The following is an 18213-nucleotide window of genomic DNA, read 5'->3' on the forward strand; positions in this document are numbered from 1 at the left end:
AGGAAGAGGACGTCGATGGGGGAGGGGGAGGGCTGGAGCAGGGACCTGCACCCCACACACGCATTTAAAATATGGGGAGGGAGGAGAGGCCACAGAGACCAAAGGGCGTGGTCAGCAAGGTGGGAGGGGACCAGGAGAGGCGGGGGTGGCCGCCGAGGGGGTGTACAAAGGAGCGCGGGGGCTCCGGACGTGGACGGGTGGGATCCTGGCCCCACCACAGTGTCCACAGCAGGTTAGTCCTAATCCCTCTGAGCCCTAGTGCCCCGTTCTGCCAAGCAAGGACAGTTGTCACAGTTGTGCAAGATACTTAACAGCGATTAAAATAACTACTTTTTACAGTAGGATGTGGCTGGCAGGAAACGCTGTTGAGAAATTGAGTCAGGTAGAGACGAGCATTCGCATTCGTTGGATTTCGCATATGGGAGTTGGTGACCGTGACAAGACAGGTCTGTGGCGTGGTAGAGATGGAGCCGCACTGATGCGGGCTGGACAGTGGACAGCAAGTGAGGAGAGAAGGGCGGAGGGCACATTTCTTTCCAGAAGAACCCCCTGGAGCAGAGAGGGGACAAGAGGAGTAGCTGGGGAGGGGAGGAGTCAAGGAAAAATAATTTAAAATGGTGGATACTGAAGCATGTTGATCACTGACGGGCATGATGCGGTCAAGATTGAGACCCTGGTGGCCCAGAAGAGAGAGAGGACGTGGGAAGGCATGTCTCGCTCGAGGAGACAAGGGAGTGGTGGGCCCGGGGCCCAGGCAGATGGCTGGCCCTCAGTCAGGGCGGAGGGGACAGTGTGGATTGGTGTCCTGGACAACCAAGGGCCTGAGGTCAGCTCAGCAGCTTCCGTCTTCTCTGTGAATGACGAATCAGGGTCAGTGAGGGGTTGGGGACAGGGGACTGTGGAAAAGGATTAAAGAGTCGGGAGAACATCTGGACCACGGCCTGGGAAGGGACAAAGTGTGTGGCCGGTGCAGCGAGGGGAGAAGGAACCAATGTTGCAACCCCACCAAGCCCTGGCAAGGGACCGCTCCGCACAGACAGACGCAGCCATTCACAGACTCAGAGATAAACATCAGTCATGCAAGACCCTGATGGTGGCATTGGGCCAGGCCCTCAGTGAGGACAGGACCTGGGCAGTGTTCCTCTTGGGGACTGCAGGCCCCAACATGGGGCCTGGCCCAGTGAAGCTCAGGGTAGGACTGTCGCACGGAAACGAAACCTCCACCACCATTCACTTCCCGAGTTCCAGAGAGTGGGGACAGTTCTGCTGAGAGCCTCCCCTAGGCCTCGGTGACTTGGGAGGGTGACCGCAAACTCATCAGGACGCATGACCCCTTTCCTCCTTGGCCCTCGTGCTGATTTGTACGTGGAAGAGTGAGGACATGAAGACACGGGAGGCGTGTCAGAGCCCCTGCTGCTGCTGGCAGACACCTGGTGCCCCCGGGGACCCTCTGCCCTCCACGGGCAGGGGCGACCCCAGAGCCAAGTGGCTAAGATTTGTTTCCCAAGGACAAGTCACCCCCTCTATGGAAGCAGGACTTGAGGTAAAGGCAGTAGTTTTGAGCGGTCAGGGCTTTTGCTGGCCGAGCTCACTGCCTGCCCGCTTGTCTGTAGGCCTGACCTGCATGGCTGGGGGCGGGGGCTCCCCAGTCTCCTCCCTCCCTGCCTGCCCGCTTGTCTGTAGGCCTGACCTGCATGGCTGGGGGCGGGGGTTCCCCAGTCTCCTCCCGCCCTGCCTGCCCGCTTGCCTGCAGACCTGACCTGCATGGCTGGGGGCGGGGCTGGGGGCTCCCCAGTCTCCTCCCGCCCCGCCTGCCCATTCTCGGGTGGAATGGCACGCATGACGATGCCCGCACTGTGGTCAGCCCTTGGGCTGCCTCTGGCATTTAGAGTTTTTGTGTGTGAGTTTCAGAAAAGGTTTCCCCTCTGGCTTAACTGATCCCAGAGATCAGGCTTGCCCAGCCAAAGGCACCTTTGTGAGAAGGAAAGAGCTGCCTCGCAGCCCTGGTGGGACAGACGCAGCCCTGGGACAGATGCAGCTCCGGGACAGGCACAGCCCTGGGACAGACAGACGCACCTGGGACAGATGCAGCTCCGGGACAGGCACAGCCCTGGGACAGACAGACGCACCTGGGACAGATGCAGCTCCGGGATAGGCACAGCCCTGGGACAGACAGACGCACCTGGGACAGATGCAGCCCCGGGATAGGCACAGCCCTGGGACAGACAGACGCACCTGGGACAGATGCAGCTCCGGGACAGGTGCAGCGCTGGGACAGACAGACGCACCTGGGACAGGCACAGCCCTGGGACAGGTGCAGCGCTGGGACAGGCACAGCCCTGGGACAGATGCAGCTCCGGGACAGGCACAGCCCTGGGACAGACAGACGCACCTGGAACAGATGCAGCCCCGGGATAGGCACAGCCCTGGGACAGACAGACGCACCTGGGACAGATGCAGCCCCGGGATAGGCACAGCCCTGGGACAGATAGACGCACCTGGGACAGGCACAGCCCTGGGACAGATGCAGCTCCGGGACAGGCACAACCCTGGGACAGATAGACGCACCTGGGACAGATGCAGCCCCAGGACAGGCAGAGCCCCAGGATAGGCACAGCCCTGGGACAGACAGACGCACCTGGGACAGGCACAGCCCTGGGACAGATGCAGCTCTGGGACAGGCACAGCCCTGGGACAGATAGACGCACCTGGGACAGACGCAGCCCCGGGACAGGCACAGCCCTAGGACAGACAGACACACCTGGGACAGGCACAGCCCTAGGACAGACAGACGCACCTGGGATAGGCACAGCCCCGGGATAGGCACAGCCCTAGGACAGACAGACACACCTGGGATAGACGCAGCCCCGGGATAGGCACAGCCCTAGGACAGACAGACACACCTGGGATAGGCACAGCCCTAGGACAGACAGACACACCTGGGACAGACGCAGCCCCGGGATAGGCACAGCCCTAGGACAGACAGACACACCTGGGATAGACGCAGCCCCGGGATAGGCACAGCCCTGGGACGGACAGACACAGCCTCGGGATAGGCACAGCCCTAGGACAGACAGACACACCTGGGACAGACGCAGCCCCGGGATAGGCACAGCCCTGGGACAGACAGACACAGCCTCGGGATAGGCACAGCCCTAGGACAGACAGACGCACCAGGGACAGGCACAGCCCTAGGACAGACAGACGCACCTGGGACAGTCACAGCCCTAGGACAGACAGACGCACCTGGGACAGGCACAGCCCTGGGACAGACAGATGCACCTGGGACAGACAGACGCACCTGGGACAGGCACAGCCCTGGGACAGACAGACGCACCTGGGACAGGCACAGCCCTAGGACAGACGCAGCCCCAGGACAGGCACAGCCCTAGGACAGACAGACGCACCTGGGACAGGCACAGCCCTAGGACAGACAGACGCAGCCTCGGGACAGGCACAGCCCTGGGACAGACAGACGCACCTGGGACAGGCACAGCTCTGGGACAGACAGACGCACCTGGGACAGGCACAGCCCTGGGACAGACAGACGCACCTGGGACAGGCACAGCCCTGGGACAGACAGACGCACCTGGGACAGACAGACGCACCTGGGACAGGCACAGCCCTGGGACAGACAGATGCACCTGGGACAGACAGACGCACCTGGGACAGACGCACCTGGGACAGACGCAGCCCCAGGACAGACAGACGCACCTAGGACAGGCACAGCCCTGGGACAGACAGACGCACCTGGGACAGGCACAGCTCTGGGACAGACAGACGCACCTGGGACAGGCACAGCCCTGGGACAGGTGCAGCGCTGGGACAGATGTAGCCCTGTGCCATGCCCACACTGGCCGGACGGGTCCAGGCCAGCTCTCAGCCATGCTCTGCCCGACCTCAAGCCCAAGGTAGGCACGGCTGGAGCCAAAGCTCTACCTTGCAGCTGAAGTCCCCAGTCAGGAAGCCTCTTCACCTTGAGGAAGAAATTGTCCTCAGACTCTCGGCGAGACTCAGCCCTTTTCAGATCACATCTGTACTTTGGTTTAACCAACAGTTTCAGAAAGCCTGTGGGCAAGCCCTCTGTGTGGCGCAGAAGTGTGCTGACGTGATCCCGGCCCTCCGGGGGCATGGCATCTCATGGGCACGCCGGTGCACATGCAGGTCGCTGTGTACAAGACACACTGGGTGAGGGACTTCCCGGAACACACAGGCACACAGGGCAGCGGGGAGATGGCTCACCCCAGGCTGGGTGGGAGGCCGTGCAGGATGAGGATCGCGGAGCCCAGAGTGAAGGGTGGCTGGTCTTCAGCAGCTGGCCTCTCAGCAGAGGAAGGCATTTGGAGCGGAAGGGACAGCACCGGCACCGGTGGAGGGTGGTGGCGAGCCCGTGACTGAACGGGAAGGAGGTGCTGGAAAGGTGGCGGGCCCTCGTTTTGAATGCGAAGCAAAACCGCGCAGGTCACGTTCACCTGCGGTAGGGACCGCTGGGGTTTGCAAGCAGAGGAGGGAATTTATTTGCGACATTTCTCGTAGTGACCCAGTGACAGGGACAAACCAAAGGGGATAGCCAGGGTGTAGGCCAGGGGTCCCCAAACTACATCCCGCGGGCTGCATGCGGCCCACCGAGGCCATTTATCTGACCCCCGCTGCACTTCTGGAAGGGGCACCTCTTTCATTGGTGGTCAGTGAGAGGAGCATAGTTCCCATTGAAATACTGGTCAGTTTGTTGATTTAAATTTACTTGTTCTTTATTTTAAATATTGTATTTGTTCCCATTTTGTTTTTTTACTTTAAAATAAGATATGTGCAGTGTACATAGGGATTTGTTCATAGTTTTTTTTATAGTCCGGCCTTCCAACGGTCTGAAGGACAGTGAACTGACCCCTTGTGTAAAAAGTTTGGGGACCCCTGGTGTAGGCTGAGCTCTGGGAACGAGCTAGAAATGTCCGTGACCCTGAGTAGCCACTGGCCTTTGGTTCTCTGTCTGCTGCCAATGACCAGAACAGAACTTCCCTGTGATCTCTTCAGAGAGAGACCTTTCAGAGCCACCCTGCAGTGGAGCCCTGACCTCACACTCAAATGAGTCCTGGTTTGGAAGCTGATGGGCTTTAAGTTCCTGGAGCCAGCTCCCCTCTGTGTCTCTGGTCCTGCCCTTCTATCTCTTATTCCGCTCACAGGCCCTCTGTTTACTTCTTTTTAAAAGAACTTGAATTTAGTCCCTGGAGAAACGATCAGGGACACTTCACTTGCTGTTGCTTCTCTGGCCTCTGACTTTCATCGCTCTCCTGGGCCACAGAAACGGTTGCCCCCTCTGAGCTCATTCAGCGTCCCCTCTCCCACAAACGTTTCCTGAGCACCGACTGCATGCTAGAGTCTGTGGAAGGGACGCAGAGAGGACTGTGCCTGGCGGCTGCTTGTCGGGAAAGGGAGTGGGAAAAGCCAGGAGCTGATCACACTTTGGAGGCTTTGGGAAAGCATGAACAAAGCTCCTCTCTTTACCCCTTGAGCTCTCCTCCACCAGTTAGGAAATCGGCAGAGGAAGCAGACGGAGATCAAACCCCAGCGCCTGGATCAGAGGCTGTGGCTTGACTTTCGGTCTCAGTCAGGCTCCCTGATGCTGAATTCACCCATCCCAAATTGCCGGCCTCCCCGTGCAGGGAGAAAACCCAGGGTTGTGCCTGGGAGCAAACCGTGAGTGCCAGCGACCAAGGGACAAGGCGCTGGACCGCGAGTGCCCTGAGGGGCCCCATGAGCAAGACCCAAGTCCTTCTCCCAAATGCAGCAACCCGATGGGACCTGGGGGAGGACAGCGGAGGGGCCGGGTGTGGCTGCGGCCAGGGGCTCCTGGCAGAAACAAGGCAGACTGGAGCGTCTCCTGGCGAAGGTGGTATGTCCAGGGGCCGATAGCGGTGCTGCAGGAACGCAGGGGAGGGAGGGAGTCGCTAACCCTGTGCGCCCAGGGATAGATGTTTGTGAAACCCTCTTCCGGGGAGGTGCTGGTCGCTGTGCGAGCCGCGGACTCCCAGGAAGGCAGGCTTCGGAGCCGAGCCCTGCGAGCTCATCGGAAACACCCGCATGGCCTCGTGGTTGGGGAGGGGCCGGCACGTCTGGCTGGCGAGAAGACCCCCAGGGATTCCGGGTACTCTTTTCCTCTTACCACCCCAACCACATCCCAAACAACTTGGTTGGTATCAGGAACCCCACCACTAAGGGTTTATTCATGGGGCCTTAGATTTTGTGCGTCCTTCGGTGTAACATCCTCACGAAGGGGAAGTGACTACAGGCAGACCTCGCTTTATCAGACTTGGCAAATACTGCGTTTTTTACAAATTGAAGCTGAGACCCTCCACCAGAAAAAAAGATGACAGCTAGCGGGAGGCTCAGATGATGCTTAGCATTTTTTAGCAATAAAGTACTTTTTAATTAAGATTATGTACTTTTTTTAGACATAAAGCTGTTTACCGAAAGACTACGGTACTGTCAACATAACTTGCATGTGCACAGGGAAACCCAAAGACTCGTGTGGCTCGCTCGACTGCGACGCTGTCTGTATTACAGGTGTAGGGAGCCCAGCCCACGCACGGTCTCTCGAGGTGCGCCTGTGTTGTGGGCCGTCCTCTCGGAAGCCCCGCTAAAACAGAGGCTGAACCCGCATCCCCCCAGTACCCCAGCTCAGCCCAAGAGATCTGCGGGGGCGTGGACGGGTCATTTCACCTCAGCACCTTAGTTTCCTCACTCCGGCATCGGGGCCCCCTCTGACCAGTGAACGGCCCCCCTCTGACTGGTGAACAGGCCCAGGGAAGTTGACTGCCTTGCCCAAGGCCACACACAAGGCCCAGGCATCGAATTCTCAATGTTCCATGACACTGTGGCCTACAGTCTGCATGCTCTGGAGCCCCGGGGTCCTCAGCAGTGCCTCAGGGGCCAGGAGAGGCCAAACCAAGTGGGAGGCAAGCTGCCCATGCCCGAGTCCTCTCTGGTGCAGGGGAGACACTGTTCTCTGTGGAGGCCAAAGGTGCAGGCTCCAAGCCAGGCTGTGCCCCTAGCTTGCCCTGGGACCTTGGACAAGTTGCTCAGCCCCTGTGCCTCAGTTTCCTCACCTAATAGGATAAAATAACACTACCTATAGGATCACTGTGCAGATAAAAGAAGAAACAAGGGAAGCACCCTTTTAATGAAAGTTAGTTACTGTTTTTGTTACTTTTATTACTCTTTCATTCATTCATTCAGAACTGTTTCCTGAGCTCCAGCTGTGTGCCTTGCACTATTCTAGTCCTCGGGGACAGGGTGGTGAGCAGCACAAACACAGGCCCTGCCCTCGTGTGACATAGGGCTCATGTTCTATCCAGAGGGATAATGATGAGACCAGATGAACCTGTCAGTTGATATAGGGAGGGAAAGAAAGCCGGGAAGGGTGGGGGCAGCCGGCCAAGCTTAAGGAAGAAGCATTTTCTCTGCAGGGGGACGGCCCGGGGCACTGTGCCCCAGGGATGGTGTGGCAGCCGCATGTGGGGTGGGTGGTGGCTGGTGAGGCAGGTGGGGGCTCAGCGAGACCTGGCCTCGAGGACACAGCTCATTGGGTGCGCGAGGAAGAGAGTGAAACTTTCCTGTATCTTTGTGATGTGTTATTCTGTTTCTGTTTCCACGTGCATCACATCATACACAGTAGACTAATGTGCATATAAGTAACTTGGAGATACGGGGCAAGCACCTTTGACTGCCGGGCTGGAGGCCCGTCCGTGGTCAAGACCTGAGCGGATGAGCGAGGGACCGGCCAGCAGGAAGACGGAGTCGGTGGTGTCCGAGCACAGCAGCCTCCTGAGTCGGGCCCTGGGCAGCGGCCTTGACAGGCGCGGCAGAGGGGTCCGATGGCCGGGCGCCGGGAAGATGATGGTGCTGTGAGCACAGGGACCTCAGGACAAGGGGGCGCTTGTGTGAGCCTGAGAGACAGGCAGGTGGCGCTTGGACGTGTGTGACGGGCTCTTTCGGGGACACCTGGGCTGCAGAGCAATTCAGGACCCTCCATGTAGGGTTGGAAGAATTGAGGCCTGAGATGGAGGAAAGGTCATTTCTCTGCTTTTATGAAAGTGACAGCTTGGTTTTTCCAAGAGCTTTGTTGATGTGACACACAGTCAATAGTCTCCAGGGTGCGGTAACACACACACACACACACACACCCCAGCGAGATGGCCAGGCCGGCAGGAGCTGCCATTTTGATCAATCCCACAGACCGGTAGGCCCAGCCGGCTGCCCTCGTCACACGTCAGGAGAGCGGGCCGAAGGGCAGAGCCACTGCCTGCGAGGGGCCATGCGCCTCTGGTCTGCCTGTCCTGGACCTCACTCTGGCCCTTTCTCTGTAGTTCTCAGAGCTGAAGGGGCGTGTACTTGGGGGAGTTGCACAGGCCATACTGTCCTCTTGGTGGTGACATGTGTCCCCTTCAAGGCCCCACAGTATGAGTGGCTTACGTCCTGTGTAACAGTGGGCCTGAAGGACTGTCAGTCTGTAGCTGCTACCGCTCGGGGTGGGGGATTGGCTGGCTCTGGGTGCTGTGTATTTCAGACAGTCCCCTGCCTGACTCGGGGGAGGGGGGGGGTAAATATCCCCAACCAGAGTCACGGCCATGCGCGGGGCCTCCGAAGACAGTGGCCCAGGAAAGCAGCTGCCTCTGCTCTCTCCACAGCTGAAGTCTACATCGGCATTGGGAAGCCTGCAGAAGCCACAGCCTGCACCCAGGAAGCCGCCAACCTCTTCCCCATGTCCCACAACGTCCTGTACATGCGCGGCCAGGTTGCTGAGCTCCGAGGAAACATGGATGAGGCGAGGCGGTGGTATGAGGAAGCCTTATCCATCAGCCCCACCCACGTGAAGAGCATGCAGCGCCTGGTGAGTCGGCCGCCGCGGGACCCGCCCTCGGGTCGTCACCCTCAGACCCGGTTCTGGTTCCAAAGGCCAGGTGCGGCTAGCTGGCCAGGCTGTCGCCGTGCGCAAAGCCGGCAGCACTGTTCCCGCTGTAGTTTATGGCAGCAGAGCCCCTAGGCGTGGCAGTCCTGCCCAGCGGTCCTGTGCAGCCGGGGAGAGTTTGAGGCAGGGGTCCCCTGGCTGCCAGCGCAAGCCACCGTGTGGCTCTGGGTTTGACGAAGACATTCTTGTGGCCCTGGGCACTGTCGTTGTCGTGTTGGCCTCTGCAATGCTTTTAGCAGCCACCGTGGGGAGTGTCCACCCTCTGGGGAGACTTCGGTACAAAAGCCAGAGCACTTTACAAACTGGGGGCTCTCTGACTTGAGGGATCGGAGACTCTGCCTCGTCACCCAGGCCACTGGCCAGCAGGGGCGTCCTGTCAGAGGCGGGCGGGGTGGGCCCTGTTGCACCGAGAGGCCCAGGTAAGTCACTGCAGCTCCCAGTGTCTGTGTGCCTGCTCTCCTCTGGGGGCCCGGGCCCGGAGCCTGGGGCTGCCCACTGCTCCCCTACCCCTTGCCGTGGAGCTGGCCACCGACTACCTCAGTCCCATGGGGGGTAGGGTCTGTTGTATGAAGAACATATGTGAGCACAGCTGTGCAGTTATCCGCTCTCAAAGACAAGGTCGCGCGGCGGTCGGACCGACATGCGGGAATTAACCCAGTCCGCGCGCTGGTGCAAAGCCGCACTGCTTTCTCTGGGTCTGCGCTGGTGCAAAGCCGCACTGCTTTCTCTGGGTCTGCACTGGTGCAAAGCCGCACTGCTTTCTCTGGGTCTGCGCTGGTGCAAAGCCGCACTGCTTTCTCTGGGTCTGCGCTGGTGCAAAGCCGTACTGCTTTCTCTGGGTCTGCGCTGGTGCAAAGCCGTACTGCTTTCTCTGGGTCTGCGCTGGTGCAAAGCCGTACTGCTTTCTCTGGGTCTGCGCTGGTGCAAAGCCGCACTGCTTTCTCTGGGTCTGCGCTGGTGCAAAGCCGTACTGCTTTCTCTGGGTCTGCGCTGGTGCAAAGCCGCACTGCTTTCTCTGGGTCTGCGCTGGTGCAAAGCCGCACTGCTTTCTCTGGGTCTGCGCTGGTGCAAAGCCGCACTGCTTTCTCTGGGTCTGCACACCAGGCCGAGGCTCTGAGCATTTTTTTCATTCTTAGCTGTAGGACGTCTGTGATTTCATGAACCGCAGGAAAGGGCGCCGTGTGATGACACGGAGGTGCCCCCTGTGGCGGCTGCCCTTGCAAGCCCGGCGTCCATAATCAGTGGTGTACGATGCATAAGAGCGAGCACTGGACAGAGTCCAGGGACCGCGCTCTGGTCCCAGTGGTGTCGCTCGCTCTCTGGGAGAAGCCCGTGGGCTCTCCACTCTGTTTCCTCTCTGTGAAGTGAAAACACTCAACCAGAGAGGCTGTGAGTTTCTGTCAGGTGTTAGGGGGATGTGGTTTTGTGACTAATAAGTAAAATGTTGTTTGAAGGATCCCAGAGCCTTTGTCTCTTGCCGTTTCTCATAGTAACGTTGCCAGTGGTAGAGGGGGCTGCGCAGTGACTCCTGGTTCTCAGCAGGAGAGCGCCCAGGCGCCGAGCACTGGGCACCCGGGAAGGGCGAGTGCTTTCCAGTCAGACCTGGGTTTGAACGCAGCCTGTCCTTGCTCCCGGGGAACCTCGGGCTTGTTGCTTGACCTCCAGGAGCCCTGGTGTTTCTGTGCATTGGGCTGTGATTTGCTCAGTTCTCAGTGAAGTGCTTTCCATAAAAAGCCTCCTAGAGTTCCTGGCACCTAGTAGGTGCTCATTAAAATAGAAAACTGACAACAGTCCTTTTCAGTTTTAAAAATAAATCAGACTTTGCAATAATTACACCTACTTAATTTTTTTCAGCTATCCTTTATGAGCATTTTATAGCTCAGTACAGCTTTATAATTTATGTGATCTAAACAGTTTGTTTGATTAAAAATATTACGTGGCTTTTAGTTTTTGTCTCAGTATATAAGAGGCAGATGTAAGAGCTGTTGAGGTCTCCGAGCTCTTTCCAGAGCGTTGCAGAAGAGGTATAATCAATGCCGTGTACCCTGCCTTTCTATTAAAAAGAGGCAGCGTGTTTCTACCTCGGGGCCTATGAATTATTCAGAGGAGTATTTCTTGTCTGTCCCCAATGGGAAAACCTGAGACAAAAGATCAAATAGGAAAATCGCACCGGGGAAGTTTTCTGTTTCACCTTTGGAGCTTGTCAAGACACCTGAGCCCCCGGACAGATGCCAGATGCTTTCCCTTGTGAAAGGGCCGCCCGCCTCGGCCCCACACAGGGGAGCCGCTGATGAAGGTGACCATGGCCTTGCCTGCCGGGTCGCGGGCGACACCGGCCCTCTTCTGGCTCAGAGACAGGAGCTGCTTTGGAGGTCTCCCCAGGAGGAGACAGTAGTGATAGTAAACACTTAAGACTTTTCTCGGTGCATCCTGATATATTCAAGAACTATCCATCCAGGAGGCAGGCAGGGACCAACAAGCCCATAAATTTTGAGTTTAGATTCTTGTGGTCCGACACTGCCCAGTGACTGTGATCAGTGTGATTCCCGAAAGGCGGCTTGGAGGGTTCCTACGTGGTGACCCTGTAAACGACGCGTGCTGGCCTGTGTATTCCCAGCCTGCCCCGGGGAGGGACAGCCCCTGGCGTCCCAGGACCTCCAGCCCTGAAACACCACAGCGCTCCCTCTGCCGCCACTTCCCTGAGCTGCGCGGGAAGCTGTGTCTTTCTGGCTTTGGTTGGCGGGAAGGAGGAAGAGGGCCTCGCGTGCACTCTGGCGGCCAAGGACGGGGCTCCAGCCCAGAGTGGCCTCGTGGGGAACCCCACGTCTGTCAGCTCTGGGACCCTAGGAAGTTACCTTCATTGTGCCTCAGTTTCCTCAACTATCTAAATGGGGATAATATGAGCACCAGACTCAAAGTAAGCGTAGGAACTGAAAATCTCTTACTGAGTCCCAGAAGGTCCTGCCGGACTGGTTTGTCAGCCCCAAAGGGAAGAGAAGGGCCTGCAGTAAGGTCAGAAGCTGTCTCTTTGCCAAACCGTGGCCCAGGGAAGAGCTGGGGCTCTAGACTTGTGTGGCAGAGGGAGGCGGGGACAGAGATGAGTGTCATACTTACCAGGCACTCTGAGTGCGAGCGAGGGGTGGGCTGGTGCCATCTGCCCTGGGCCGGGTCAGGGCGAGACTCAGAAGGTCAAGGTCAGGCAGAGTTAGAAAAACACGAGCCCCGAAGAGCATCAAAGAACCAACCTCCTTTCAGAGGAAGGAGCCCATTGGGGTTCATAGAAAAAGCCAGAGGAGGGAAGGGCGTCTGCGTGGTCACGAGTGCCCACGGGGACGGAGAGGAGCAGGAGGGGTGTCGGAGGGAGCTGTCTGGCAGGAAGAAGCCCGGCATCCGCTCCAGCTGGAGACCAGGGGGCTGACAGTGACGGCAGAGCCGGGAGCAGCCAGCAGCCCACACCTGTGCGTAAAGCACAACCCTTCGCTGACGTCTGGGGTGGAAAGTGGCGGCGCGTGCCACATCGCCTGACCCCGCTTGGAGGAGAGTTGCGACTGAAGCAGAAATGCAAACACATTAATATGGTTAAAAAGCAATGATGATCTGGAGGCAGATGGTGTTCACTGAAGTTAATAGAAGGTCAGACTTGACAAGAGAAATGTAAATTAAACCGCAATGAAAATTCACAGTTTTCCAACAGCTTTGGCCTCCATATATGTGTTTAAATTCACAGAGAGAAGGGAGAAATAATGTGTTTAATGTTAATAATGAGTTAGCGCAGACTCGAGCGGCAGAGAGCTGAGTGTGGGCAGAGGTAGAGGCGCAGTGAGCTGAGGCGTAGAAATTACAGAGCCTGGGACAAAGGGAGGAGTTCATACATGGATCGGTTTTTTCCAGAAAACCTAAAGGCATATTTTCATATCATTTTTGCATAAGTGTATAAATTTACATACATTCGTGTGCTATGTTTAAAAGCCTTTAGCTGCCAGTATCCAGAGTGAATTAATGAAACAGAGCTCCCTTTTCCCCACCAGTTTCTCTGTGACCTGGAGTGGGGGGCGGGAGGGAATCGGGGCTCCCGGGGTCCCTGGGTGATGCTGCCCCAGCCAAGGACGGACACAGAGACTCGGGGTAGCCAAGGACAGAGTTACCAGGACAGGGACAGGCTCTGTGAACAGGGACATCTGCTTGTCCTCTGAAAGCGTCAGCCTGGGCTCTGAGGGCCGTGAGCGAGCTGTGCGGGTAAGAAAGGAACAGGAGCTTTGAGGCGCGAGATGCCAGTGGAAGGGAGCCAGGAAGGCTGTGTGGAGGGGAGGCGACAAGGCTGGCAGGAGACGTGTGGCTGGGAAGTAAACGTACCCCAGAGCATGGGCGCAGGACGCCCCGGCCTCCCACGGGCCGCTGACAGGTTGAGAAAAGAGGTGGAACAGAGGAGACGGGGGTCCTCGGGCTCGGCAGCTGGACAGCTGGGGAGAGGGGAGGCAGCCGTGCCTGAGGCGGCTCGAGGAAGATGGCCCAGAGAAGCATGGGAAGGGGCGATGAGGGCACTGGGGAGCCAGGGCCCCTGCCCACTTGACCCCACCTGACCCCACAGCGGGGAAGGAAGAGCACTCCTGTGTCTCCCGGGGTGTGGCCTTCACCAGGGCGAGTTCCGTACAGCAGACCCAGGGAATCTCAGAGCTGATGTGAGAGACGGGAAAGGAGCGATTAACAGCAGTGAGGGGCCGGCCCCTCGAGTGTCAGAGATCCCAAGGCAAGGTGGGGGCCGGGGAAGGGAAGAGAGCTGCAGCCCAGACAGGGGAGGTGGGGAGCCCCACCCCACTGGCAGAGCTCCTTGAAGAGGGGAGACAGACAGTGATTGGGAGGGGAGACGCTGGAGTCGACAGATTGGGACCAGGCAGCCCGCCCGAGGAGTGCGGCTGAGGGCTGCCTGCCCCAGCTGGGGGGCGCCCGGGGCGGGGGGCAGAACGGGGGCACAGTGAGGTTGCTCAGTGTTGATGTTACCCTAAGGGACCAGTCTACTCACAGAATAAGCTTTCTGTGTGGGGCATGATGGGTCTAAAAGTGCTTGTCTTCTGCAAATGGATGGTAAACCATCCCGAATTCAATCAAGATGGCTTCAAGCTAAAGGCTCACACACAGGATGTCTTGGAGGGTTCTCTCCGAGATCCTGTGTTTTCTGAAACATCAGAAACCTGATCTCAAGTGTAAAAACTTTAGAAGTGGTGTGGTGGCTCTGTTAAGGAAACACGCTCTGTTAAGGCTAAACTGTTTGAAGAGTGCGTGTTACAATGAGGGCACGCCGCAGTGACAGTGGTCTGCGAGGACCTGTGTGGAGCAGGGGGGTGTCCTGTGCACTGTTACTACCTGTTAAGTTGTTTAGCATCTCTAAGGGTTGATCCTGAAGTAGTCTCCGCAGCACACGTGACTACAACATTGCCGGGAGAAGGCTGGGCTTCCTCCAAGCTGTCTTCAGGCTACGGGCTGGTTCGCTGTGGGGAACGGGTCTGGGCTGCAGGCAGGAGGAGCCCGGAGCAGGCAGAGAGGGTCCGAATGGAGGGGAAGAGGTGAGCCCTGGCTTGCCTGAGGCAGTTTGCGCTGCTAAATTACAACACGACCACCTGTTTAATGAGATTTGGGTGAACCCGCTTGTGTCTCATATTTTATTAGTTAGCAGCGTGTTCCCCAGTTTGTGCCTCTGTTGGAGGAGAGACGCAGCCTGAAGCTGATGAATTTTTCAGGGTTAGTCCAGAGACTAGCGTCTGTCTGATGTATCCATCAGACCAGTAAGGGGGACCCGGGGCTGCAGGCAGGCCAGGGCCAGACAGACAGGACAGGTGTGCACATCTTTGCCTCGGAGAAACCAGTTCTTGAAGAGGGCCTTTGATCCTTTCTGTCACTCTGGATGAGACCCAGGTACAATTACACTAATTAAATAGAATCGAATACCCTTCCCCTTTCAAATGCTGATCTTCGGACATGGATCTCTTTCATCCAAAGTATCACTTTTCCTTCCAAGCATGGAAAGAATGATTGGCAGGAAACAAAACTAGACCATAGTCTAGTGAGAAGGCTCTTTCATCTATTAATTGTATTTTATTGTCTTTCAGGATGGAAAAATGCTTTTAAAATTAAGAACTATTCTTTTCTCTGAAGACCTATGAAATATGTATATGTCCACCCTTCCCGTGCATCTGTGTGCTTGTTGACAGGACGCTTTGGAAAGTGTGCAGGCCTTCACCTCTCTGCCGTCTCTCCTCGCTGTGACTGGGACTCAGACTCACCGGGCACGCTGCTGAATGTCTAGGCCTTTGTTCTTCCTTCCACCTCTCTCCCTTCCTTGAGTGCTACATGCCGTGTTCTAGCTCCTTTGATAGCTTGAGGCCTTTTTAAAGAACTATCAGTACTTGGCATGAATATAACTTTAACCCCTACAGAGATATTTAAAACCTCAGCATCATTATCTGATGTGTTTGTTCTCACTGTATGAGGGGAAATGGGGAATTTCGTTTCACTGACAAGAAAGCTGCTCTTGCGACTTGTTGCGGGTTCCTTGGCAAGTTAGGAGCAGAACGGGGCTGGGAGATGCTGAGAGTGGGTGAGTCGAGTCACTGAAGAGCCCACAGCTCGTATGATAGGACAGCACGGAGGTTGAGAGCGTGGCACTGGAGCCAGCCGGCCCAGGGTCAAGTCCCAACTTTGTCGCTAACTGTACGGCCGGAGATGCGTTCCTTCATCTTTCTGTGCTTCCGTGTTCTCGGCCGTGACACGGGGCTGACGCTCGTGCCCTCCCGACGGTGCTGTTGTCCGGGGTGAATGAGTTAATATGGGCTGCATAGCACTCCAGAAGCCCTCGCCATGACCTAACTGTCATCCTCTCGCTCGCCATGAACAGGACTGTCATTCTCTGTCATTCAGGTCACAGCTGTAGCAGGAGCCGAATGAGCTGACCATGGCTGCGGCTTTCCTGCTGGTCTAGCACGACCAAATTTTAGCAATTGGAGGAGCTGGAATAAGACAGTATCATTCATGGCGTGAGGTTGGCCGAAAGCATGGTGCTTTTGCTCTTAAGTAGTCCTTTCTGTCCATTCCCACTGAGCCTGCAGCTCAGGTTATTAAGGTTGAAAGGAATCGGTGGAGGCCCCACTGGCATAGCTTGTCACACAGACTGAAAGCATCTCTTCTGACCCATCTCAGAGGGGACGCCAGACCGGCCCGACCCCGGCAGCCTGAAGGGCAGGGCTGGTCAGGCACCGAGGAGGGCTCCGGGTGGCGGGAAGGGCAGAGCCTGTCAGGGGGCCCCGCTCAGATGTCGCCCTCTCCCTATCTCATCCCTCCCGCAGAGGGGCTCAGCCCTGGACTCCCCGCTCTTGAAGCACTTGTTCGACCAACATGGAGTTGTTTGACCCGATCCGTCTGCCTGCTCCTTGGGGAAGGTCCCGTGCCTGAGGCCGCTCAGTGGCCTGTGTAGACCACGGGTGGCAGGTGGGCAAGGTGGGTGGGGGAGGGGGACAGGGAACAACAACTACAGGTGAACTGGAATATGACAGTGGGTTTTATTTTCCTTCTACCCATGAAGCCCCCCAGCCTGGGATGCTGTTGTCCTTGAAGAGATGCTGAGCAGGTGTCCTTGGAATGAGCAGCTGTTGAATAGGCAGGTTACCTGACTCTGTGCAGAGGCCTTGGGGTGTTTGTCGGCTCGGCCGTGGCACCGTCCCTTCCCACCACGAGTGCAGGAAATGACGCTGACGAGGGACTGGAGGGCGCAGCACATGGTTTCACAGGAGGCCGGTCGGAACTTATCAATAGGACCTTCCAGTGCAGTGGGCTCTCGGCGTGTCACAGGCCGATCGCACAGAGCGTGTGTCGCACTAAAGTCGGGACTCCTGTGCTTGGCATAGCCAGGTCCCCAGGGTGACCAGCAGCACCTGCCCCAGGGACAAACATAGCCAAGGTCAGAGGGGCAGCCCTCTGCTCAGGGGCCCTGGGTGGGGCAGTGACCACCCCTCTGTCCTGTGATCCCCAAGCACATTCTTCTTTGTCAGATCCTGCGCCCCATGTGGGGAGCGCAGTGGTCAGCATCCTTAGACCAGAGACTGCTATAGAACAGTGTCCAGGAGGCCCTGCTGGAGTCTGCAGTGGTCTCAGCAGGCCGATGTGTGTCCCCTGGCTGCTCATTGTCTGCTCACGTGGGCAGCAGCTGCCTGGGGCAGGTGTGCCCAGGTGAACGTCTGCCAGGCCTGTAGGATGCTCTCAGTGCAGTCAGAGGGTCGCCTACTCACACCCGGGAGAGGCCTGCTTCCACACCAGAAGTCAGAATGGTCATTTGTAAAGAATTGCACCTTGGCCTGACCAGGCAGTGGCGCAGTGGATAGAGCGTCGGACTGGGATGTGGAGGACCCAGGTTTAAGACCCCGAAGTCGCCAGCTTGAGCGCAGGCTCATCTGGTTTGAGCAAGGCTCACCAGCTTGGACCCAAGGTCACTGGCTTGAGCAAAGGGTTACTTGGTCTGCTGAAGGCCCACGGTCAAGGCACATATGAGAAAGCAATCAATGAACAACTAAGGCGTCGCAACGAAAAACTGATGACTGATGCTTCTCATCTCTCTCCATTCCTGTCTGTCTGTCTATTCCTCTCTCTGACTCTCTCTCTGTGTCTCTGTAAAAAAAAAAAAAAAAAAGAATTGCACCTTGCTTGTCAGATGCCCTGTGTTCCCTCTCCCTCCTCCCCAGAGGAGCTCACCCTCTAAGCTGATACCAGGCCCCAAGGCCTGACAGAGCAGGGGCCTGTGAGGCTGAACAGGCCTCTCCTGAGCAGCCTGTGGCACTGAGGCAGACAGGTGGCCTAGCAGATGCCCAGGGGCTGGGACTGAGCCTCTTCCTGGGATCCCACACCCTCCCACCTGTCACTTTCCCTTTATTTTTTTTTTTATTTTTTTTTTTTTTTGTATTTTTCTGAAGCTGGAAACGGGGAGAGACAGTCAGACAGACTCCCACATGCGCCCGACCGGGATCCACCCGGCACGCCCACCAGGGGCGACGCTCTGCCCACCAGGGGGCGATGCTCTGCTCCTCTGGGACATTGCTCTGCCGCGACCAGAGCCACTCTAGCGCCTGGGGCAGAGGCCAAGGAGCCATCCCCAGGGCCCGGGCCATCTTTTGCTCCAATGGAGCCTTGGCTGCGGGAGGGGAAGAGAGAGACAGAGAGGAAGGAGGGGGTGGGGGTGGAGAAGCAAATGGGCGCTTCTCCTATGT

At 57.4% G+C, this 18213-nt stretch overlaps 1 protein-coding gene across 7 annotated transcripts in view; it reads left to right on the forward strand.

Annotated features, from left to right (window-relative positions):
- The window catches only part of TTC7B (tetratricopeptide repeat domain 7B), a 255976-nt gene that overhangs the window by 210419 nt on the left and 27344 nt on the right, over window positions 1–18213 (forward strand). For all 7 annotated transcript variants that reach the window (XM_066344074.1, XM_066344076.1, XM_066344077.1 and 4 more), the window contains one exon: window positions 8685–8887. In XM_066344074.1, coding sequence (XP_066200171.1) covers window positions 8685–8887 — 203 coding nt within the window. The remainder of the gene's footprint in view (window positions 1–8684; window positions 8888–18213) is intronic.

This window comes from Saccopteryx leptura, chromosome 6 (assembly GCF_036850995.1).
Source record: "Saccopteryx leptura isolate mSacLep1 chromosome 6, mSacLep1_pri_phased_curated, whole genome shotgun sequence".
NCBI lineage: Eukaryota > Metazoa > Chordata > Mammalia > Chiroptera > Emballonuridae > Saccopteryx > Saccopteryx leptura.